This window comes from Cardiocondyla obscurior, linkage group LG06, assembly GCF_019399895.1.
Source record: "Cardiocondyla obscurior isolate alpha-2009 linkage group LG06, Cobs3.1, whole genome shotgun sequence".
NCBI lineage: Eukaryota > Metazoa > Arthropoda > Insecta > Hymenoptera > Formicidae > Cardiocondyla > Cardiocondyla obscurior.
Window position 1 is genome coordinate 2130524 of NC_091869.1, and position 20327 is coordinate 2150850.

At 36.0% G+C, this 20327-nt stretch overlaps 2 protein-coding genes and 1 long non-coding RNA gene across 4 annotated transcripts; 1 reads left to right on the forward strand and 2 right to left on the reverse strand.

The window, feature by feature from the left end:
- The first annotated feature begins 117 nt into the window (after positions 1-117).
- On the forward strand, positions 118-15652 carry Larp (La related protein). Of its 2 annotated transcripts, none has more exons than XM_070657987.1 (17): positions 118-1682; positions 7356-7429; positions 7709-7759; positions 8125-8293; positions 8472-8573; positions 8687-8862; positions 9080-9198; positions 9288-9486; positions 9786-10316; positions 10407-10564; positions 10713-10935; positions 11014-11175; positions 11248-11495; positions 11855-12009; positions 12221-12475; positions 12774-12907; positions 13029-15652. In XM_070657987.1, exons 1-17 carry the CDS (start codon positions 632-634, stop codon positions 13434-13436), a joined length of 4215 nt encoding a protein of 1404 aa, XP_070514088.1. In that variant the 5' UTR covers positions 118-631; the 3' UTR covers positions 13437-15652. The 2 variants fall into 2 exon arrangements, with proteins under 2 accessions (XP_070514088.1, XP_070514089.1); XM_070657988.1 differs by lacking the exon at positions 118-1682 and adding an exon at positions 4911-5264.
- LOC139103403 (uncharacterized) lies at positions 14685-18277 on the reverse strand. Its single transcript, XR_011545879.1, has 2 exons — positions 17806-18277; positions 14685-17648 (listed from the first exon to the last, which is right to left on the reverse strand). It is a non-coding gene; the product is annotated as an uncharacterized lncRNA (long non-coding RNA).
- Positions 18278-18755: 478 nt separating this feature from the next.
- Positions 18756-20293, reverse strand: LOC139103399 (transcriptional adapter 1). Its single transcript, XM_070658003.1, has 6 exons — positions 20138-20293; positions 19992-20028; positions 19717-19923; positions 19276-19625; positions 19049-19208; positions 18756-18954 (listed from the first exon to the last, which is right to left on the reverse strand). The coding sequence occupies exons 1-6, from the start codon at positions 20206-20208 to the stop codon at positions 18826-18828; spliced, it is 954 nt and encodes a 317-aa protein (XP_070514104.1). The 5' UTR covers positions 20209-20293; the 3' UTR covers positions 18756-18825.
- Between the last annotated feature and the right edge of the window lie 34 nt (positions 20294-20327).

Consider the following 20327-nt stretch of genomic DNA (forward strand, 5'->3'; position numbering starts at 1 on the left):
CCGCGCTCGAAGTGCAGAAGTTACGCGCCGGCGGTAGTGCGGTCTACGTGGTACGTTCGGCGGCGGTTAGACGAAAGCGCCGAGTCAGCGTGCGTTCGTTCGTTTGCTTTAACACCGCCGTAGTGCCGAGCTCTTAGCCGCGGCTGCCGCGTTCGTAACCGGCGACCGGGCGGCGGTCGACGAGTTGCGCGTCGAAACGCGCATACGGTGCACGTGCGGCTGCTACATCTGCTTTGTTCGCGCGACCGCGTGCGCGCGTCTCGAAACTGAAGATTCTCCACCTGTGACCGAGACGAACCCTCCATCGTTATCGTATCGCGCTTCTTTCGCCGAGAAGAATAGCATCTGGGATAAAGACAATCGAAAAGAGGGACATTTCCTCTCAGTATGGAGAGAAGCATATGAGGTACGAGGACGCGTGCTAGGTTAGCTCGCGAGTCGTCCTCGTCGGGTGCGAGCCTCCTTTCCTTCCGTCAGCCGAGAGGAGTCTCGGTGGTCGAAGGAAGCCCCCGCGCGAGAGCGGCTTCGACGACGGTGATCCCGGTGGACCGCGAGAGAGCGGATACGCACGACCTCGTGCTCGGCTCCGCGGACCTCGTGTTTTTGCCCCCCTGACGTCGTGCGCCGTAAGATGGCGGCGAAGCTAGCTAGTCAAGGTGGCGCTCGAAGCGACGGCGGTGAACGGCAGGAGGCGGGGCCCTGCCAGTCCTACGCCAGTGTGCTCAATCCGAAAGGTGCCTCTCAAAGCCGTGCGAGCGCGTTCAAGAGTAACAATAAGGAGAACATAGACGATCGGGCGGTGACAGTGTCGCAGCAGCCGTCGCAGCAGCGGCAACAGCATCAGCAGCACCAGCCGCAGCAGGTGCAACATCAGGCAACGACAAATGCAAGGGAGAGAATAGTTGCGAGTGCGAAGGGCGGTAAGTCCTATCAAAGACTCACGCGGTGCCCGCAAAGTGTCGCGGGCGCGTGCGAGAAGCACGAAAGTGGCCGGTCGAGCATGCCGGTGGCGCACGCTGTCGACGTTACTTCGGCGCCTGGCGAGGAAGACGGCCAGGTCGACGCCGACCGTCTGAACAACGGCGCCGTCGGCAACGACGGCGAGTTCCAGACAGTCGCGACCAAAGGCGCCCGGCGCAAGGAAAAAATGCGCGAGCTGAATCGCGACAGCCACAGGGAGCGTCACCGGCTGCGGGAGAACAACAATCGACATCAGCAGCCACCACGTGGTGCCAGTGGCGTCGGGCCCGGAGGCGCCGGTAGACGCGGCAGCGACGAGAGGTCGCACAGAGAGCGCGCCGACCGTAATGGCGTCCTCGATCACGGCCCAAAGGAAACCCATCATTACAAGGACGAGCCGGGCGCCGAACCGGAAGCGCATACAGGGGTCCTGCAGTCGCAGGCACCGGTCAAATACGTCGAAGCACCTCTGCCCACAGTCAATCCCTGGACAAGAAACCGACCATTGGTTCCGCAATTCAATCCCAATTCAAAGACTGTACCCCAGCACCAACAATCGGCCAGCATCCTAACAGCATTATGTGCGGACAAGAGCGAATGGGAAAAGAGAGTGCTTCAGCCGCAGCAACAGCAGCAACCACAGCCCCAGCCCCAGCAGCAGCCGCAGCCACAGTCGCAGTCGCAGCCACAGCCACAGCCGCAGGAGCAACATGGCACAACCGGTCAGTTAAAGTTTCGATTCTTTACGCTCTTCAAAAATCTATCTAGCTAATTTATTTTTACATTTATTTTATTACGCAACTAATTTATCGCAGCTGCATTACTTAAATTAATTTCTTTCACAATAGTCTGTTGGCATACAGAAAAAAGAAATTTACAGGAAGATTGCAAATGTTTTATCTGAATCTGTGAATCGTTCTCAAACTTCGCGAGGAGAATTTCAGGAGTGCTGAATTTACTATCAAGCGGTTACGCCGCTTTGCGGTTAATGATACGCGGGCACCTGCCGCTCGTTTAGGACGTTTTGCTTCGCTAGAAATGCACTTTGTGCTGATTGAGAGTTTTTTCGACAGGGATAATAAGTTGCGCCGTCGATAAATCAAACTCCAGAAGACCACGCGGCCTTGTGCCCGAGCCGCCGGTTGCAAAATAAGCCTTATCAACTTTCTTCAAACTTTCCGATACCGCACTCCGCTGCCGGAGCGATAACGATTACATAATTATTAACTTGCGAGTTCATTTTATTAATACGTCATCGTGCGCTCTCGCTATAATTCGAGAGATCATTCTCAAAGTATCTGTTTTTCATGGAATATTCCTTACGACTAGATTGTATTATGCATCAGGTCGTAAAATAATTTCTTTTTTTTTTTCCTTTCGCTTTTCTTTCATATTTCTTTTTTTATATAAATTTATCAAGACACTCTATACTCTGATATTTTATTTTATTATTTTATTTTTTTTTTTAACCAAGTATCTTGATAATTATTTCTTGAAAGTTACTGTAAAGCAAGCTTTAGGTTTGATAAATAAGGAAAAGAGGGGTCACTTATTACCGTTGTTCGTCGGAAACTCTCGATCTTTAATCACATAGTGTAAAAAGGCACTTCTAACACGACGGGCGATAATGTTGAAATAATTTTAAATATTGCAGGAAGTTAAGCGCGACATCACGTGCATCTAGTCGCGAGAAGGATGCTCGAGGATACTTGAAAATGTACTTAAGATTTAAGAACGCAGAACGTTTCTATGACAAACCGCACGGGAGACCTGTTTCGGATGAGAGAGATATATATATATTACGAAACGAGAAGCATGAAAATAGAAACGCGCTCGCACGCGAACGTTGAAAAATCGAGGAAAGACGGTGGTCCACGAGAACGTCGTTCGGGGAAAGGTTCTACGTTGGAATACACGTATACATTATTTCCAATAACGCACGACTCTTACCTGCCCGTAATCTGCGCACGTGTTTAATTAATTTTACGAAACTACTACTTGCATTAAGAGCGACTGTTAAGGAGAAAAATTCAAGTAGCGTATGCCGCTGTTTTAAGCATTCGATAATCGTGATAATAAAAGCGAGCTTGTCGTTCCAAGTGTCCGATCGACGGTCTTATCTCCACGTCTCACATACGTGGCATCGAAATGTCCATGTGGCGAGCAACGTGTTTCAGGGTATTTGCATGCTAAAAGTTCCGATCGCTTTTTGGAATTAATCAGTTTCACCAAAAAAATCCTGGATTTTTTAAAGGATTCTTCTTGCTACATATACTTTTTTTATTTTTTATTTTTTTAAATTGATTTTTATTGTACAAAAAATCGAGTAAATTTTTTTTTTTTAAAGCTTGCTTTTATTAAAAAAAAACTCGCAGGTTGTATACCACGTTTTGTTCAGTTCAAAGTTCCTTTTAGCTATAAATAATTCGCGCATTATAATGAGATAGTTATAACGCGAGATCTTTAATTTCACATTTCTCGCCAAGGCGCGACGCGGCGTCTCGTTTCACCGGGGCTGCTTCCTCAGCGTCGCCACCGAAAATATAATACTGTGGAATTTTTCGATTCGACACGTGTCACAGAAACCGCGCCGGGTTCGCTTCTCGCCCGCACTTCCGGCGTGTGTTGCGTAAAAATCTTACTGCCGAATCTGTCCGCGGCACCGCGCTTAATCTATTTCTTCCGATCACGCGACAAGAGAATATACGTAGGAGGGCAATGACATTGACACTCGCCATGATAAACTTGGCGAATTGCATCAACGGAATAAGCATGTCACACACATACATACACACGTTTGTCACGCTAATTTTATACTTTAGATATATAGAAAATTAAACAGAAATAATTTGTCCCATTTAAAGCCGCAAAAGGAAGAGGTAGAACGAAAATAACGAGAAATATTCTTTATGAAAACGAAACGTTTTTGCTTGCCAATAATCGCAACACATTTACGTAAAATCTTTAGGAATTATTTTATTTTTCTTTCGAAACGCGACGCGTCGCTTACTTATCTAATAATTACTGCGTTCAAACGTTCACTCTTGCCTGCAGAGAATCGAATTAATACGCTACACATTTCTGAGAACTTTCGGTTGAGTTCTGCAATTATGCATCTTATTTCCTCAGCACGCGTAGAAAAGGGAAATAGAGAGGGAACGCTATTTAAACAATTTCTGCCAACGACACGCTTGATCGAGCCTCGCGAAAAATGGGACGTGAAATAATCCGCGGATCAAGCGTATTGCGAAACGAAAGCCCTCACGATTTTCATCCTCGTTCGGTTCGAATTCGTTTGAATCAGGTTATCAGGTTCCAATCTCGTGCACTTTGCGTGAAAAAAAAAAAAATAAAAAAATAATGCGCGCGAGACATATTAATGAAAAGGACATTTGGCTGATCGGACGGCGCCGCGGTTCAGCCTTTAAACGCGCACGGCGAGAATGTCGGGCCTTGGTCTTGTCGCAATGGACCAATCTCCTCCGCCCCTCTCTTCGCGTTCGATCTACATTAAAATATGTGTCGCAGAAAGTGAGAGTCGTGCGCGAACGGAAACCTGTTTCGGGACGGTCGGTCTGTTCCTTGCGCGATCAAAGCTAGACCGACGAATATTTTTCAATCGCGTGCCTGCCTCGCGCGCCTAGAACCGGGCTCTTCTGATTTCACTCGGTCGTCGGAGCCTCCTCTGCGTCCATCGGCACAAATTTTGCGCGTTGAACGCAATTTAAATAAGTAAACTTATATGACGAGATAACGAAGAAACCAGATAAAATCTTATATATATATATATATATATATATATATATATATATATATATATATATATCTTACATATATCCGGGGGGATAGATAGAAACTGCAGTCCACGCTGAAGCCACCCAGTCGAAGGTATTTGCTTCTTGAGGCTGGTCGACTCTCGGTGGTCCGTCGGCTTCAGCATCGACCGTGAGAGTATATTTGCGCTGAGTCCGAAAAGTCGCGTGTTCTAACTTATATAGATTGCAAGGAATGCGATCGTTAATCGTCTGTCATCTATTAAACGGTTTTGTGGAGAATAACAAGGTTCCCGACAAACGTCGCTGAGATTTGTCCCGATTGTTCCGCGCGACGCCGTCGCCTATCGCCTTGAAAAATATGCGACATTTTTAAATTCTCACCCCACCGTGTATTGCATTAAGATTGCAGTTTAATTAAACTACGTTAATTGACCACGGCAACAGTGCGGAATAGATAAACGATGTTTAAAACGAGAGATTACGTACGTGCGATGAAGGCAGACGAGAGTGAAAACTGCGCTTTTAAAAGTGAGTCGACATCCTTGTTGTCTTCCTCATATGCATTTATAGTTTGCGATGCTAAGCGTGCGATGGAATTTTGGGCGAAAGTTACAAGGTTGCAAAGAACTGACTTATTTTTAAACTCCAAATTAAAACTTGGGAGGCAAAAAGTGCACTCGAAAAAGAGCGTTCAAAAGCGTGATTAGCAGATACAAAAAAAAAAAATTTTTTTTAAGAAGTAAAAGAAAAATAATTCAAGTATGTTGAGGGATGATGAAGGAAATGATCATAGATAAGTTAATTAAGTATACATTTAATATAAATATATATATATAATATTTGTCATCCATTTTACTTTTTAAATAGCGATGTCATCGATGATATCAGTAAATTTGACATTCGTATTTGGCAAGTGTACATTTTAGGCTTTTATCGTCGTACAAGGATTACGAGCTATTACGTATTCTTTTATTACTTCCTGTAGCAGTAATCGACAGTGTTTCGGTAACATTCGGATCGCGCCAGGTCATGGATAGGATTATGCGGAGTTGTTGCACCTCGTAACATATATTATCGCATCCTGACTTAACGTTACGAGCGTATTTTCGTGCGCAGACCTTTAAAAATTCGATTGATTAATCGCGCCGGTTGCGCCACGAGCTGTGCGTCTTTTTATATAAATTTTTTTTGTTATCGCAAGTCAATTTCTTTCGAGGTTTACAATTTAATATAATTAGGCTTTCACATTGCTTTACCGAAAAAAGGGTTTTATCTTACACTTGTCCTATTAAGAGAGAATGCACGGTATGCGCTTCGGTCGTTGTTTATTATTTCAAACGTCTACATCATACGGGGCAATTTGCCATAATTATCCGACTTCGCCGGTTTTTTGGCGTGGAGACAAAATTACGTGTAAATATTACGGATAAAAATAAAATCAACTTATGAGCAAAGCGTAAATTAACTTCGAATTAAAATATTATAAATACAAAAGTAGATATAAAAATAAAATTAATTTTAATCGATGTAAAATTGCCAGAAGATATTAATAACGCGCTAAGGTCTTCACGTCTCTATTTAGAATTATTTTCTTTCTTCTTTTCTTTTTTTTTTTTTTTTTTTAATTCTACGCGTCAGCTGATAAGGGTGAATTAAATTAAATCTAATTATATAGAGAGACTTTTATAAATACATAATAAAAAGTATTTGAAAACTTTAATTTCTCGAGATGCGGAATAAACCGCGATAAGCGATATACGATAAGAAAGTGCAAGGGGGAAAGAACGAGGTTTAGTTATAACTTTTGACGGATACTAATTTCAGTCGAGTCCACACATTGTGTTACTTTTACATACAATATGAATTCTTCTCATTATTCATGGTAAAATGTTTATAACGTTCCAACGTATTGCTTTGACTTTTTAATTACAAATCTAATTTTTACTCTAATCAACCCCACTTTGACTACCACCTTGAATCGAAATGCCAGCTGTCGAAATTCGTCTCTTCAATTAATATCGATGTTACAAGACGTACTTTTTCGTTTAAAAACGATAAGGAGTTTCGTAAGAAAAATAAGTGAAACAAAGAGATAGAAATAATTAGTGCGCTTAGCAAAGCGAATTAAAATTGACGGCGAATGAAGCAAATGAGTTTTTGTATCGAAACTTTTTATTCGACAGTCTGCATTTACTCTGCTTCCCACCTCCGATTCGGCGTTGAACGTTGCAGATAAAAATATTCGTGAAACACGCGCGTGTATGCGGCAAAGATAATCGAGGTCACACAGTTTGGAACACAGGTTACGAAGGAGCCGATAAAGATATAATTATTCAGTAACCGTTTTCGAGAGGGAAAGAAAGATATTTGACACGAATCCTGAATCATTAAGCACAAATCCTTCAACGAGTGGTTTTTGCTGTAAAAATATTTTTAATCGCAACTGCATTGTAGCTCGCTAAAACTTTACTTCGATATATATTTTATATTTCCTCACGTTGACAAATATATTTTAATGCAAACCAAAAATATTAATCGACATTTGTAGGAACGTATATGCTATTACGTAAGTTGGTTTTTTTATATTTGCCTAAAATGTTCTTTTTTTTTTATTTACAGAAAATGGCGTTGAAAGTAGTGCTCAGCCTACAATTGTCAGAGCTCCCAGAGATAGGAGGAAAATCAATCAAAATGTACGTATTTTTGTTTTTATCGTATTCATTTAGTGCGCACGTACGAAGTTGTCTACCTAACATAAGAAGATAACCAATTTTATAGCAAGTATGATTATTCCGCAAGCTTAAAAGATAATTTTTTTTTATTTCTACGATATTGTAAAATGCCATTTATAGTGTATCATAAATAACTAAACGCATTTTGATTTCAAGACAAAGCTTAAAATATTTTTTTTTTTTCCTAATGCAAATATTTTAAAATATTTTATTTAACGTACATATTTTATATTACGACAGGCAAGCGACTTTACGAATATTGGAGACTGGCCTACTTTAGGAACACAAGAGGTTTGTATTATTACTGAATTTTATAAATTAAAAAAAAAATATCTGTTTAAAATGATAATATTTAAAAGTAATTAATTAGACGCGCTTGATTTTATTTATTTTTATTGTTTTAAACAATATTTCTTATTTTGTAAATTATGCAAAACCTAGAGCTTGCTGACGATTCATGTATATCTGCAAGTGTAGAAATTTTGCTAGAGAAACGTTGAATACTTTGTAATCTCAGATAAAAATGTCTGTGTCTGAGAAACATTCGTTATTTGTACAGATGCATCTACTTAAGCTAAATCTTTTATTTCTCGTTTATCATATTTACTTTTTTGCATTTATGCGGTTGAGACGATATTTTTTTTCTTTTAATATAGAGGAAAACCACTGTATCTCCTCCAAAACAAAATGGCGTGGTCAATGGTGAACCAAGTACTTCCAAGGCATCTAACACCATTGAGAGCAAAGGCAAGGAGAACAAGGAACAGATTCACTATCAAGATGATAGCGATGAGCACATGGATAACGGCGAGAAGAAAAAAAAAGGTGAGGAATCAATCACTTAGAATTTATGATGACATGATAAGATAATTATGTATAGATAACGTGACCAACATCTTGTAGTAATTTTATTTTTAAATAATTACCTTTTATTTAAAATGCAAATGAACGAGAAGTGTTAATTTTCAAGCTTTATTTTTAATCTCAATTACCATTTACGTAGCGAATAAACAAAAGTGGGTCCCGCTTGAGATTGACTTGCCCCAGAATCGTGGTACTATGAGATCACCAAGATTTCAAAATCATAGAGAAAGAAATGGCGAAGGTAATATTTGTACATTAATATTACGTATGTAGATGTGCATTAAAATTACAATATGTGATAATAGAAACAAACAGTTAAATTTAAATGGTAATTACGATTATCATGATAAACAGCGAACGATGGTGAACATTGGCGTGAGAGGGATTACGATAGATCAACGGGATATAATTCACGAGGACGCGGTGGAAGAAATTTCCGAGGTAGAGGAGGACGAAGCGGCCGTGGTCGTGGTGGTTTTAGACACCGATATGATCATGAGTATACGAATTATGCTACAACGGATGTACAGGTGATTTTCTATTGACATATGTAGCTTAAATAATTATTGCTAATATGATACTTTTGATGAAATGATGTTACCTGGAAACCACTCTGATTACATATTTTGATGGATTATAAACGATAGTAGAACTGAACATTAAAAAAATTTGTTTAATTAATTATTTATTTTATGTTTACGATAAGTATTGCAACGTAACGTTTTTTTTTACCCTTCTTTTTTGCAGGCCCATAAATATGAACATACGGATTCGGGATATATGATACCTTACATGGGAACATGCTATTTTAATAACGCAAATTACATAGATACTACTACATTAAAAGAATATATAAGAAAACAAATGTAAGTTTAACTTTGATATTTTTATACCAAAGAATATAATTTGTATAGTTTGAATATAATAATTTTTTTTTTTATTATTTTTTGTGTAGAGAGTATTACTTTTCTGAAGAAAATCTTGTGAAGGACTTCTTTCTACGACGTAAAATGAATGCTCAAGGATTTTTGCCTCTCACTTTGATCGCATCTTTTCAACGTGTACAAAGTTTAACGATGGATATAGATTTGGTGATAGATGCAGTTTTAGAATCTGATAAACTGGAGTTGTTAGAATTAGAAGATGGATACAAGGTATTATAAATATATTTTGAAATAATTAGATGGCGAGTGATATAACAAAATCACGATTGTAGCACACATTTCAAAAAAGTCTAACATGTTTCATATATGTCAGATAAAAAATTTGTGCTAGATCAATTGGAAGAGGATTCGCTGACACCATTAGAGCTTATTTCAAGTTCGATGAATGGGGTTTGATAGTAGACCTCTTTACATCTAATCGTTATATATAATTATTTAAATTTTTATGTGTTTGTACATATGCATTATGCACGTAAATTTTTCTAATAGTATATGTTTTTATCTTTCAGATTCGGACAAGGTTCGAGCCGCTAAAATGGCCTATTTCGGACATAACCAGTAATATTGCCTTTTCAAGTTTTTCCCAGCTGTCTATCCCATTTCAAAACGAAGTAATTCCTACTTCTGAAACTACTACATTTTGTCCTGTCGCAAAGCCTTTATCCACAATGCCCATTCCCCCAGTACCTCGTGTGTTTGAATCTTACCATTCCATATCGACAAGAAGACACAGTGAATCGGAAATAAATTTTTTATCAGTGAACGAGATTCTAAATCCCAATGTGCCAGAATTTGTACCGACAGACAAAGTTAATGGATTTACTGATACAGACAAAAATAATCAAACGAAAACCAAGTTCCACTTGGAAAAGGTAAAAGAAACATTGGCAATTGCAGAAATGTTTCTTCTCCCTCCTAATAATAATTCTTCTAAGACAAAAGAAGACAATAAATTATCGGCCACGGATTCTAATTCAGACAGTTTATCGGAACGAATGAACGGAGACTCGGATTTATCAAGCGACAATACTTGGAAAGAGGTACCTTTTATTTTAATTTTTATTGTAATTAAATTACAAGAATTTATAAAGCGTAAAAGGTTAGATCTCACAACAGCGAATTATTTGCAGGTGAGAAGAAGAGTCAAACAACCACACAAGGACAGATCAGAAGAAAAAGAAAAATTTGAAAGTGTAAAAAATGCAGTACGAGAAGAATTAGATTTTCAATTTGACGAGGAACTTGACTCGCCGCCACCGACTGGTCGACATAACGCTTTTTCAGAATGGTCAGCTAATAATAAATTATGGCTAAAAATTTCACCATGTTATTCAAATAGGATTTAAATCGGAAAATAGAAAAAAGTTGTATCGTTTTAGATTTACAATTAATAGATTATTGATATCGATTATCTTAGTTGTATACGATAATTATAGGTCTGAAGATGACGATGATAATGAATTGTCTGATAGAGATATTAATAAAATATTAATCTTTACACAAATCAATCCTGTATCATCTCGAGTTCCAAAGCATGAAGGTCACGATAGAACAGGAGATTGGATTACGAGAGTAAAAATGAGTCAAGATTTAATACAACGGATTAACGACGGACTACACTATTATGAAGAAGAATTACGAAGACAGAATTTTCAAAGAGTAAGATTATGATTTTGATCTCTTTTACGTTTGAAAAGTAAAGAGATCAAGAGTATTAATAAGTTATTGCTATCATAGTATGGCTCCTCTTCGTCCATCGGAAGCTACAAAACGATTAATATGGTTAGTCAGGAAGATTTCGAAAAAATGGCACCGAAAGCCCCACGAAAGTCGAATCCGGAAGTGCCGCCGCCTCCTCCTGCTATAGAAGATTACGACGTTATGACTTTGTTGTTTCAGGTATTTCAAATTTTGATGAAATAAAAAACTTCGGATAAACAATAATTATATACGAAATTATATATTTAACAGCTTCCAACCTCGAGTCCAGATAAGAAGGATCATAAGTTGGAAAAGAATCGATGGAGCGACAAATTATGTGCCAGAGAAGGACGAAATACTGCGTCTCGTTTCTTTGCTGTTGTAAAAGATGGACCATCTGTTGATCCTAAAACACCACGGAAAAGGAAAACTCGTCACAGCAATAATCCTCCAGTGGAACATCATATTGGCTGGATTATGGACGTTCGAGAGCATCATCCTCGAACGTATTCTACAGGGTATGCGATACTTGTTTGCTATAAACTTGCTGCTTAAATGCATTTTAGATTTCTAGAAATAAAGAATAATTTTATCATTATTATTACGTAAAAAAAGCGTAAAAAAATTAGTTATATGGAAGAAAACAATTGCTAATTTTTCTATGAAAGTATATATAGTTTTTAATTAAAAGAATATAATAGTGATAATTCGACTAAATGAGAATATGATGAATCTATCTATATATGTCTTCTTTTCCCGACTGAAGAAATAATCTTGTAGAATAATTTTGTTCTGAACAATAATAATTAAAGGAAAATTTTTCATCACTTTGCGTAATTATACGCATCTAATCTCGTTTTTTATTTCATTGTTTCAGAAGTAGCGCAGGCACAAGTCCTAATGAGGGAGGTTATCTTGCTAGCAGTTATGGAAGTGTTCCGAGCATTTGCGAACATCCGAGTCATGCTTTGTTGAAAGACAACGGATTTACTCAACAAGCATATCACAAATATCATTCGCGCTGTCTAAAAGGTATCAGCGATATAACAACATTTTCTTAAATTATTAATTTGAACGATTCTGAGAGGATGAAATTTTTTTTCTGTCTTCTTTTCCCGGCTGAGAGAAATATTTATGCGGAAAAAATTTTAACTGATTATTATTTTAATAAATATTTTGTGCCTATGTTGTTTACAATTTATACTTATGCATTCATATTGGTGTCTCTTTTTTTTTTTTTTAGAGCGCAAACGATTGGGTATCGGACAATCGCAAGAAATGAACACTCTTTTCCGTTTCTGGTCGTTTTTCTTGCGCGAAAATTTCAATCGTACAATGTACGAAGAATTTAGAACTATAGCCAAAGAAGATGCCTGTGAAGGATACCGATACGGATTAGAGTGCCTTTTCAGATTTTACAGTTACGGATTAGAAAAGAAATTTAGGCATACACTGTATACAGATTTTGAAATGGAAACGATACAAGATTATGAAAGTGGTAAGTTTAGATTTTGTTGCATTTTTACTTTGTCACGAAAAAATTAATAAATCAGCACAAAATAGGTTGTTTAACTATACTATTATGCGATAGTTGAACGGTTAACTTGTGCAACATTAAATTATTAAGTGTTTTGCTAATTTTAGGATATTTAAGATTAAGATTTATCCTAACCTTAGTCTTGATTAGCAATGACATGATAAATAAAAAAATTTATTTGATGATAAAATTTATACATACATATATTAACAGAAATTGTTGCAATACTAATATAAAATTCAATTATTTGAACCAATAGGACAATTGTATGGTCTGGAAAAGTTTTGGGCGTTTTTGAAATATTATAAAAGCTCTGATAAGCTTCATGTAGATTCTAAATTGCAAGAGTATTTATCAAAATTCAAGAGTATTGAAGACTTCAGGGTGGTAGAAGTGAGTATTATGAATAAATAAAAATCTGTTACACGTTATCTTTTTAATGACATTTGTAATAGAGCTTCTTTCTCTTATATATGTATGTGTATGTACATAATGCTTGTTTTATATTTTACAGCCTCAAATACATGAAATGCTCCAGGCTGCAAGAATACGAAATAGAAGTGTTTCTGAAAGCGCTAGAGAAGATACACAATCAAGCGAATGCCTACTTTCGGACGACTACAATACACTGCCAAACGCGCAAGAGTCGCATTTACCACAGTTTCGAATTAGGGCCGGTTCTTTTGGTTCTAAACTATATCATTTTCGACGACGGAATGACTCTACATCGTCTAATAGCCAGAGAGATCTCAACAAACAGCAACCTCGAAATCCGAGGCAGAATTCTAGTTTTTCCGCAAAGCCTTCTGAAGCGAGCAAATCGCAAGTCACTGCCAGAGAACGAACTCTAAGCAGCTCTAAGTCCGAAGCGAGCAAATCCGTCACAATTAAAACGGAGAGCGCGTCTACCTCCCAAAAATAAAATTGTGCGAATGCAAGATTTAGATCTTGTTAAAATGGCAGAAACTATTGGAATCGCCTTTAAAACAGAATGGTGATAGTATTTTTGGTAATGTATATTATTGGGAAGCAATTTGTAATTGCAAATGAATGGAAGTCACACCTTCAAGTTTTATTTGTGTGATCTTAAAGATTATCGCTATGAGTGCTCTAAAAAAAGGTAAATTCTTAACTTAGAGTCGTGATTTAGCGTTTAAGATTATACCTACCGATATTTAAAACCCCTCGACATGGTGGCGCAGTTGTGAAAAATATTTTTACTCACTTCTATTATTTACGATATTTCAATATATTACGAGATAAAACTGAAGACGGAAATGTATGAAAATGCCTGCATGTATGTAGCAACGAACGAGAACGAAGTAAGTATCGATGAGAATGTATATATCCTAGTTCTTTCAGTCACGCTTTTATTTCACATTATTTTCAATGCATATACAGTGGTAACAATTTGAGTAGACAAACAGTATCGTATATGCCCAAAAACGTGCTGTAAGATACTATATTTGTTTAAATCAATTTAATGTACAAAACAATTAAATGCATACTACCTTTATCTAAAAGACAGCATAAAGAATAAGTAATGTAATGAATAAGCGCCTAAATATTACATTCGATTATTATTCTTATGTAAAATCGGAGATTAATCGTATGATTCGTAAATACTTGGTGATGTAGGCATAGCTGTAACTGTTATTGAATTTGTGCAGTTTTTTCTGATTATCGAAATGACTAATTTTTTTTCGTAAATATTGACTTTTTGTATTTAAAGAGACTCCTATTTTTTTAAACAAAATTTTTTTTATTAGAGACAATTGCATATGGTTTTTTTTATCATGTTAAAATATCCGTGCAGACATGACGCATTGTAGAGATAAATTATCATTATTATATTAATCTTCGTAAATGTTTTTTAAGCTCTTTAATTCAAAGCTAATTCTTGGAATCAAACTTTTAGAAATTACTTAACGAATTCTTAATGTACTATTTATACTAATCAAGTTTGCATACATTTGTACGTACGCTGTCTTTGCAATAATTATAGTGTATAAAATACTATGCATTTTGATGAAATGAAAGCGTTACAGGGATTGATTAATGTCATATTTATTTCACATCATGAGATAAGTAATAGCCCCGTTAAGAAACTTGTAAATAGAAAAGTCGATACGCATTGGGAAGTTTTTATTAATCAAATTAACTTTATAAATTGTATTGATGATCGTTCTTTATTCCTTAAGCAAATTTACGGTTAATCGCGCTAAATAATGTTTATAAAGTGCATATTTGAGGAATAATGAGATACGCTTTCGTACGAAAACAGAAAACTGTTACTGTTCGTATCCTAATGTCGTTCTGAGTAAACTAGTCACGCACCGATTCAACGTACTATATTACATTGTTTACAGGATTTATATAAAAAAAAAAAATAAAAAATCGAGATAGACGATATTATCATAGTATCAGCAATAACGTTTGAGCGAAAATAAACGATAGTAGCGTTGATTAGAAAGGTAAACGATAAAAAAATGCCTTTGAAAACGAAACAGTTGTAATCTTGGTCGTTGCAAGTAATTTTTTTTTTTATGTGTATAACGTTACGCATACGTACAACGACACATTAATGAGCGCGAATATTTTTATTTGTTCGAACGGCACACGTAAAAAAACCCGCCTTAGTTGCACAATATTTAATATTAGCATTTCCTTCTCGAGACTGAGGAGAAAATGAGAAAATGGAATTTTATATCAGGCGGTCAATTTGCAACAGGCGGACGGGGTAAAGCATAAATAATTTGAATGACTTTAATGCATTTTTCCCTACAATCTTTCGGTCTTTTTTCCCGTTTTTCTTTATCGTATTATGTCAGTAAAATTTAATTATTAGGCGGTATGCAATCTGAAAACTTAAAATGCTACAAAGAATCAGACTCCGATCGAGATTACAAATTAGCATATTGATATACCTTATAAACGACACTTTATGAATGATAGTAATAAAGAGTTAGACGCTACAATATCACTTGTTAATTGACTTTTGATTTTATAATGTAACTTACGATTGAGAAATTCAGTGGAACTGAACAGAGAGGATAGAGTGCGTTTCGTTCTTGATAGAATAACGTATATTCTTAATAAAAAAAAAAATAAAAAGAAGAAAAAAAAAAGAAAAAAAAAGAAACGCTCCTCGTTGACACGTTGCTTCCGTGAAGGCACAGTGATAATAATAAAAGCTGACAATGATTTGTAAATGAGGCGACAATCGAACGTCTCTACGTCTGTTCGAGGATGAAATTGCGATTGCGTTAACCGATTTATAAGTAAAAAGTCAATCTATCGCAGCACGATCAATACATGTCTTTTTTTTTTTTCTCATCTGTATTGGTATATTTCGGATGTACAACGAAGTACATGTTAATATTTTTCAAGTTACCATGAATAATCCGAGAATAAACTAATATAACGCAAAGATGAGACGTTCCCGAGTGGTAAAAAAAGAAAAAAAAGAAAAAGAATGATTGTCGAACAGACGAGGGGCAGTTGTTAGCACAAATAATTTTCCTATCGATTTATCAGTCGCGATGTAGTAATAGATATGTACAGACGAGTGCCAGACGTAAGGAGATAATAAAGTTAATCGGAACTACGTGCTCACTGATTATTGTAAATACTTTCATAGTTCGATTTTTAGCGGTTTAAATGTATCTCTAGGTTTTTAAGCCAGTGACTATAATATAAGCTATATAAGCTATTATATAGCGTCAAACAAAATATAAGATCTTAGATGGATAAGTTTATAAGTTAGATGTATGATCGGCTTACAATGTTATACAGGCTCGTTTCTCGTGGCGTGTTTTGGCAATTGTTAATCGCAGAAGAACACGGAAATCCTTCAAAAAAACGTGAAGAAATAATAAATCGTTAATGGCGAACCGTCATTTTATCTTACTACAACTGCACTGTTTCACATTTAACGTATGTTACACTATTGTGCAACATTTTCTTCGTTTTTTTGCAGAAAATAATATCTGTAATATAATGTACATAATTTGTACCTAAAATTGATGAAACTCACGCCACGAGATTAACTCCTAAATGTAAAAAAAAAGATATATACATATATATATATATATACACAATATATATAATATACATATAAATATACACATATGCATACATATATATGGGCATATACATACATATATGTATATGTGTTCTATATATTATGTATATAATACGAGTTTTCTTGTTACTTATATACCGCAAATACATCTTAATTTTTACATTTAAGGCTTATGCTAAAAAAGCGGATGGGGTATTGGTTGATGATTTTAACTCTAAGAAAAAATGTATAAAACATATTTCATATAAAGATTATACACTACTAGATCAAGAGCTGATTATGTTCATGTACCAATATGCACATGTGCATTTTAAAGAGGGATTGTAATATTCTCATTTCAATTTGTTCACTTCAATTTTGTTATCGCTCTATCCTTTCTTTCGAATTGTATGTATTTACCAACAAATTGATTAAACTCGCATTAACGTTACATTTCAAAACGTCTTTTCTTCAACAACATACAGCTGTAAATAGAATTTCATTTTTAACGTTACCATTATTATAATAGTGCCATTTTTAGGTAACTTTACGTGTGCCTGTCTTTTGTCTTCTTCAGGTAGAATTCGTAAGCGAGATCCCTCCTTAAATGAGCACAGGAATGTACAGAAAGTTTTACTGAGTGGCATTCTCGGCGGTGAGAAAAAAAAAACAAGCGCAAGATTTAAGTATTTACAGACGAATTCGTGCGTTTTTGCCCTCGATCAGTCGTCAATCGTAATCCGATCTCAAGACATAATTACTTATGTTACGCGATATGTTATATGCTAATACTTACGTTGTTAGTGATCATGTGCTACTTCCTACTTTGTTTCGTCAGCCCTGTCGTACGGGATGCAACGAAATCAGCCCATATCGTATGCTTCGTTAACTTCCTCCACTTTACGTGTGCAGTCGTTGATCTCGCAATCATTGTAAACAAGTTGTATTGCGTTTGTTACAAAATTATTTTACAAAGTCTAGTCGCTCAAGAAGATTGCTAGCTCTCGGTGTCCTTTGTAAAATTCAAGTAGGACGATCGTACGTCTCGACCAACGTGTTGCCGGTGAAGATCTGTCGAAATCAGGCTTTTCGTTAAATGTACATACAGTCTTGGAAAAGGATGTAATTTCCTTCGGGCCGCATTTTTGTTCCGCGTACAACAGTGCCTTCGAGAAGAACTCAAACTTTCGGACTATAATTAAAAAAAAAAAAAAGTTGCATTACTTACGCATTTCCAGACGATGTACGTTGAAACACAGCAGCAGAAAAAAAAGTTACAAAAAGAAGTCGCAGCGCGAGTTTAACGTAGGACACGTTTTAGAAGATTGCTAGGATGAATTTTTGCAGCAGCCAAGAACAGTCGTCAGAAATAAGGCTGGGTCGGCCGGCGTGTGAGGATACAATGCCACATATTTTTTCAAATTCCGACCCGGAGCTACCTGGAACGGTGGAAGGTCCTTGGGAAGGACGAGACACTATAAGAAATGCTCCTCCCACCAGTCCAGGTAGCTTCGCAGGTCGTATTAAGCGCGCAGCTGTAAATAAAAAAAAATAAAAATTAAAAACAAAAAGAATACTTATACATAGATAGTATATTAAAACTATATACGTACGCTTGTGCATACAGAGTAAATTGCAGAGAAACGCCGGCTTAGAGATTCGAAAAAAGAAATTATAATTCGTAATCAGTATGCGAAGGGTCTCTCGTTTCGGATGGCCCAGAGGGACAATGTATTGTATGACGCGTGTAGAATGGCTTTTGCGAATGTGGGCGCATAGTCGACAATTGTAACGTTTGTGAATACAAAAAATAAAATGACCAAAAAAACCGAACTCGCCAAAAAGTTCTTCTGATACTTCTCTGAAAATATTTTACAGATTAGTTAAATATTTAGTTAATAATTGTTTTTAATTTTATTAAATTAATTTAATTTTATTAAATTTTATTAAATTAAATTTATAATTACTCAGTGACCATACATGGCTAAATATCGTCAAAAAAACGTCACAAAAAATGATTTAAACATTGATTAACACTATGTATTTAAAAATTGACTTTATAATACAAATATACTTCTACAAATTTATATAACTGTAATACTGAATTTTAAGTAAATGTAATTATGTATTTATATATTATATTTTACGCTTAGTTATACTATACAGCAATATTTAAATTTACTCGAAAATTTTTTTTATTAAAAATAAAGAAAAACAAAGTATATATACAAGTTATGAAAAATATCGTTTAAGTTGATGGTTGGCATAATAATTTTTTTGCTTCTAAGTCTTCCCATGTTGGATGAGTCGCATACGTATATAATCTCTCCATATTAGTAGCATATATAGTGTGATTGCTAACAAGATTTTTATAAATCTGAAAAAAATTTTAAGAAAAATTAAATTGTAATATAATTTTAACAAATAAATAAATTTTTTTTTCTTATTTTACTTTGTTTTTAATTTACTACCTTTAATGCATATTGCAAATCGGCCGTGCTGACTGGTTTTAATGGTGGACGAGTGGCTTGTGAGGAACAAGCATACGAAAAAGCAGTAGCTTGTTCGGCTTCTTCAAAACTTGATTTTGAAGCGGGGATTTGGCCGTAAGGTTTCATTATTTCTGTCGGTCTATTTGGAGATAAATCAAATATTAGTTTTATACTATATAACGTAAAAATTAGCATCTGCAACTTACCCACAATTAGATGGATTTATGTACAAGGAATTTCTTTTCCACGAGCTAGGTACTGGTTCTCCTATATTATAAATGAAAGTGCCATCTCGAATAGCATAACCTTTTCTACGCGTAAAAATTGCCGTAAGAATATTTTTCAAAAAAATTTGTGTTGCAGCTATAACAATGTGTGCAGTATTCTCTTCAGCTCCATCCATATTATTTTCCCATGCCGCAAGCATCAATCGAGCTAGTACAAAAGTACGATCTGGCAATACAAGTTCTTGAGCACTAGAGCGATTAGCACCTATAGGTTCATCTCCAACAGGTGATGAAGCTTGTCCTAAGACTTCTACATACATATCTGCTGGCTGTTACAAATAAAAAAACAATATAAATGACATACATTTGATATCATAACAACACACGATTCTTTTTTTTTTTTTTTTTTTTTTTACAAACCTCAAAGTTGGATTTATCAGTCTTATATTTGCGTTTTAGCCTTAGTCTTCTCTCTTTCGAAACTTTATCTCTTTCTATCTTGGTTGGCGTGACAGAGGCTAATCCGCGAACTTTATTAAAGAGACATAGCAGGAACTCGTTGTGTAAATGAACCTGATCATCTGTCATAAGATTACGGGCCTCGCAATCAAATTCTTCTTTTGTAGTCTGAAATAACAATGGTATATATATCACGAAAAATACGCATACCTGATATAGATAATCAAATACTATACCTTCATTTGAAACCACAGCTTCATCTTCTCAAAATATCTATTAATAATAATAAAAACAAAATTATAAACCACAGTTTTATAGGTTATTCATTTCTATTAAATATCAACCTGTATTTATACAATATCATTAAACAGGAATAACTTACACTTTCGCATTTTCCCCGAGTGATGCTACAAGACTTTTCCTAGCCAAATTTAAATCCTTCGAAGTAGTCATCTCTACAATTTCTCTTTTCTCTCCTTGCAATATTTCAGGAAACCCTAGAGGCCTAGAACGCCAATGCGTTACATTGAAATATATATCAAATCACATCGAGTCGAATTGTCGACGGCGAC

Coding starts and splice junctions, on each gene's coding strand:
- Larp (XM_070657987.1), top strand. CDS start 632: ATGGCGGCGAAGCTAGCTAGTCAAGGTGGCGCTCGAAGCGACGGCGGT. Junction 10,317..10,406: donor GCGACAATACTTGGAAAGAG/GTACCTTTTATT, acceptor AATTATTTGCAG/GTGAGAAGAAGAGTCAAACA. Junction 10,936..11,013: donor GAAGACAGAATTTTCAAAGA/GTAAGATTATGA, acceptor TTGCTATCATAG/TATGGCTCCTCTTCGTCCAT.
- LOC139103399 (XM_070658003.1), bottom strand. CDS start 20,208: ATGACTACTTCGAAGGATTTAAATTTGGCTAGGAAAAGTCTTGTAGCA. Junction 19,626..19,716: donor CTGATAAATCCAACTTTGAG/GTTTGTAAAAAA, acceptor TATTTGTAACAG/CCAGCAGATATGTATGTAGA. Junction 18,955..19,048: donor ATTTGCAATATGCATTAAAG/GTAGTAAATTAA, acceptor AATTTTTTTCAG/ATTTATAAAAATCTTGTTAG.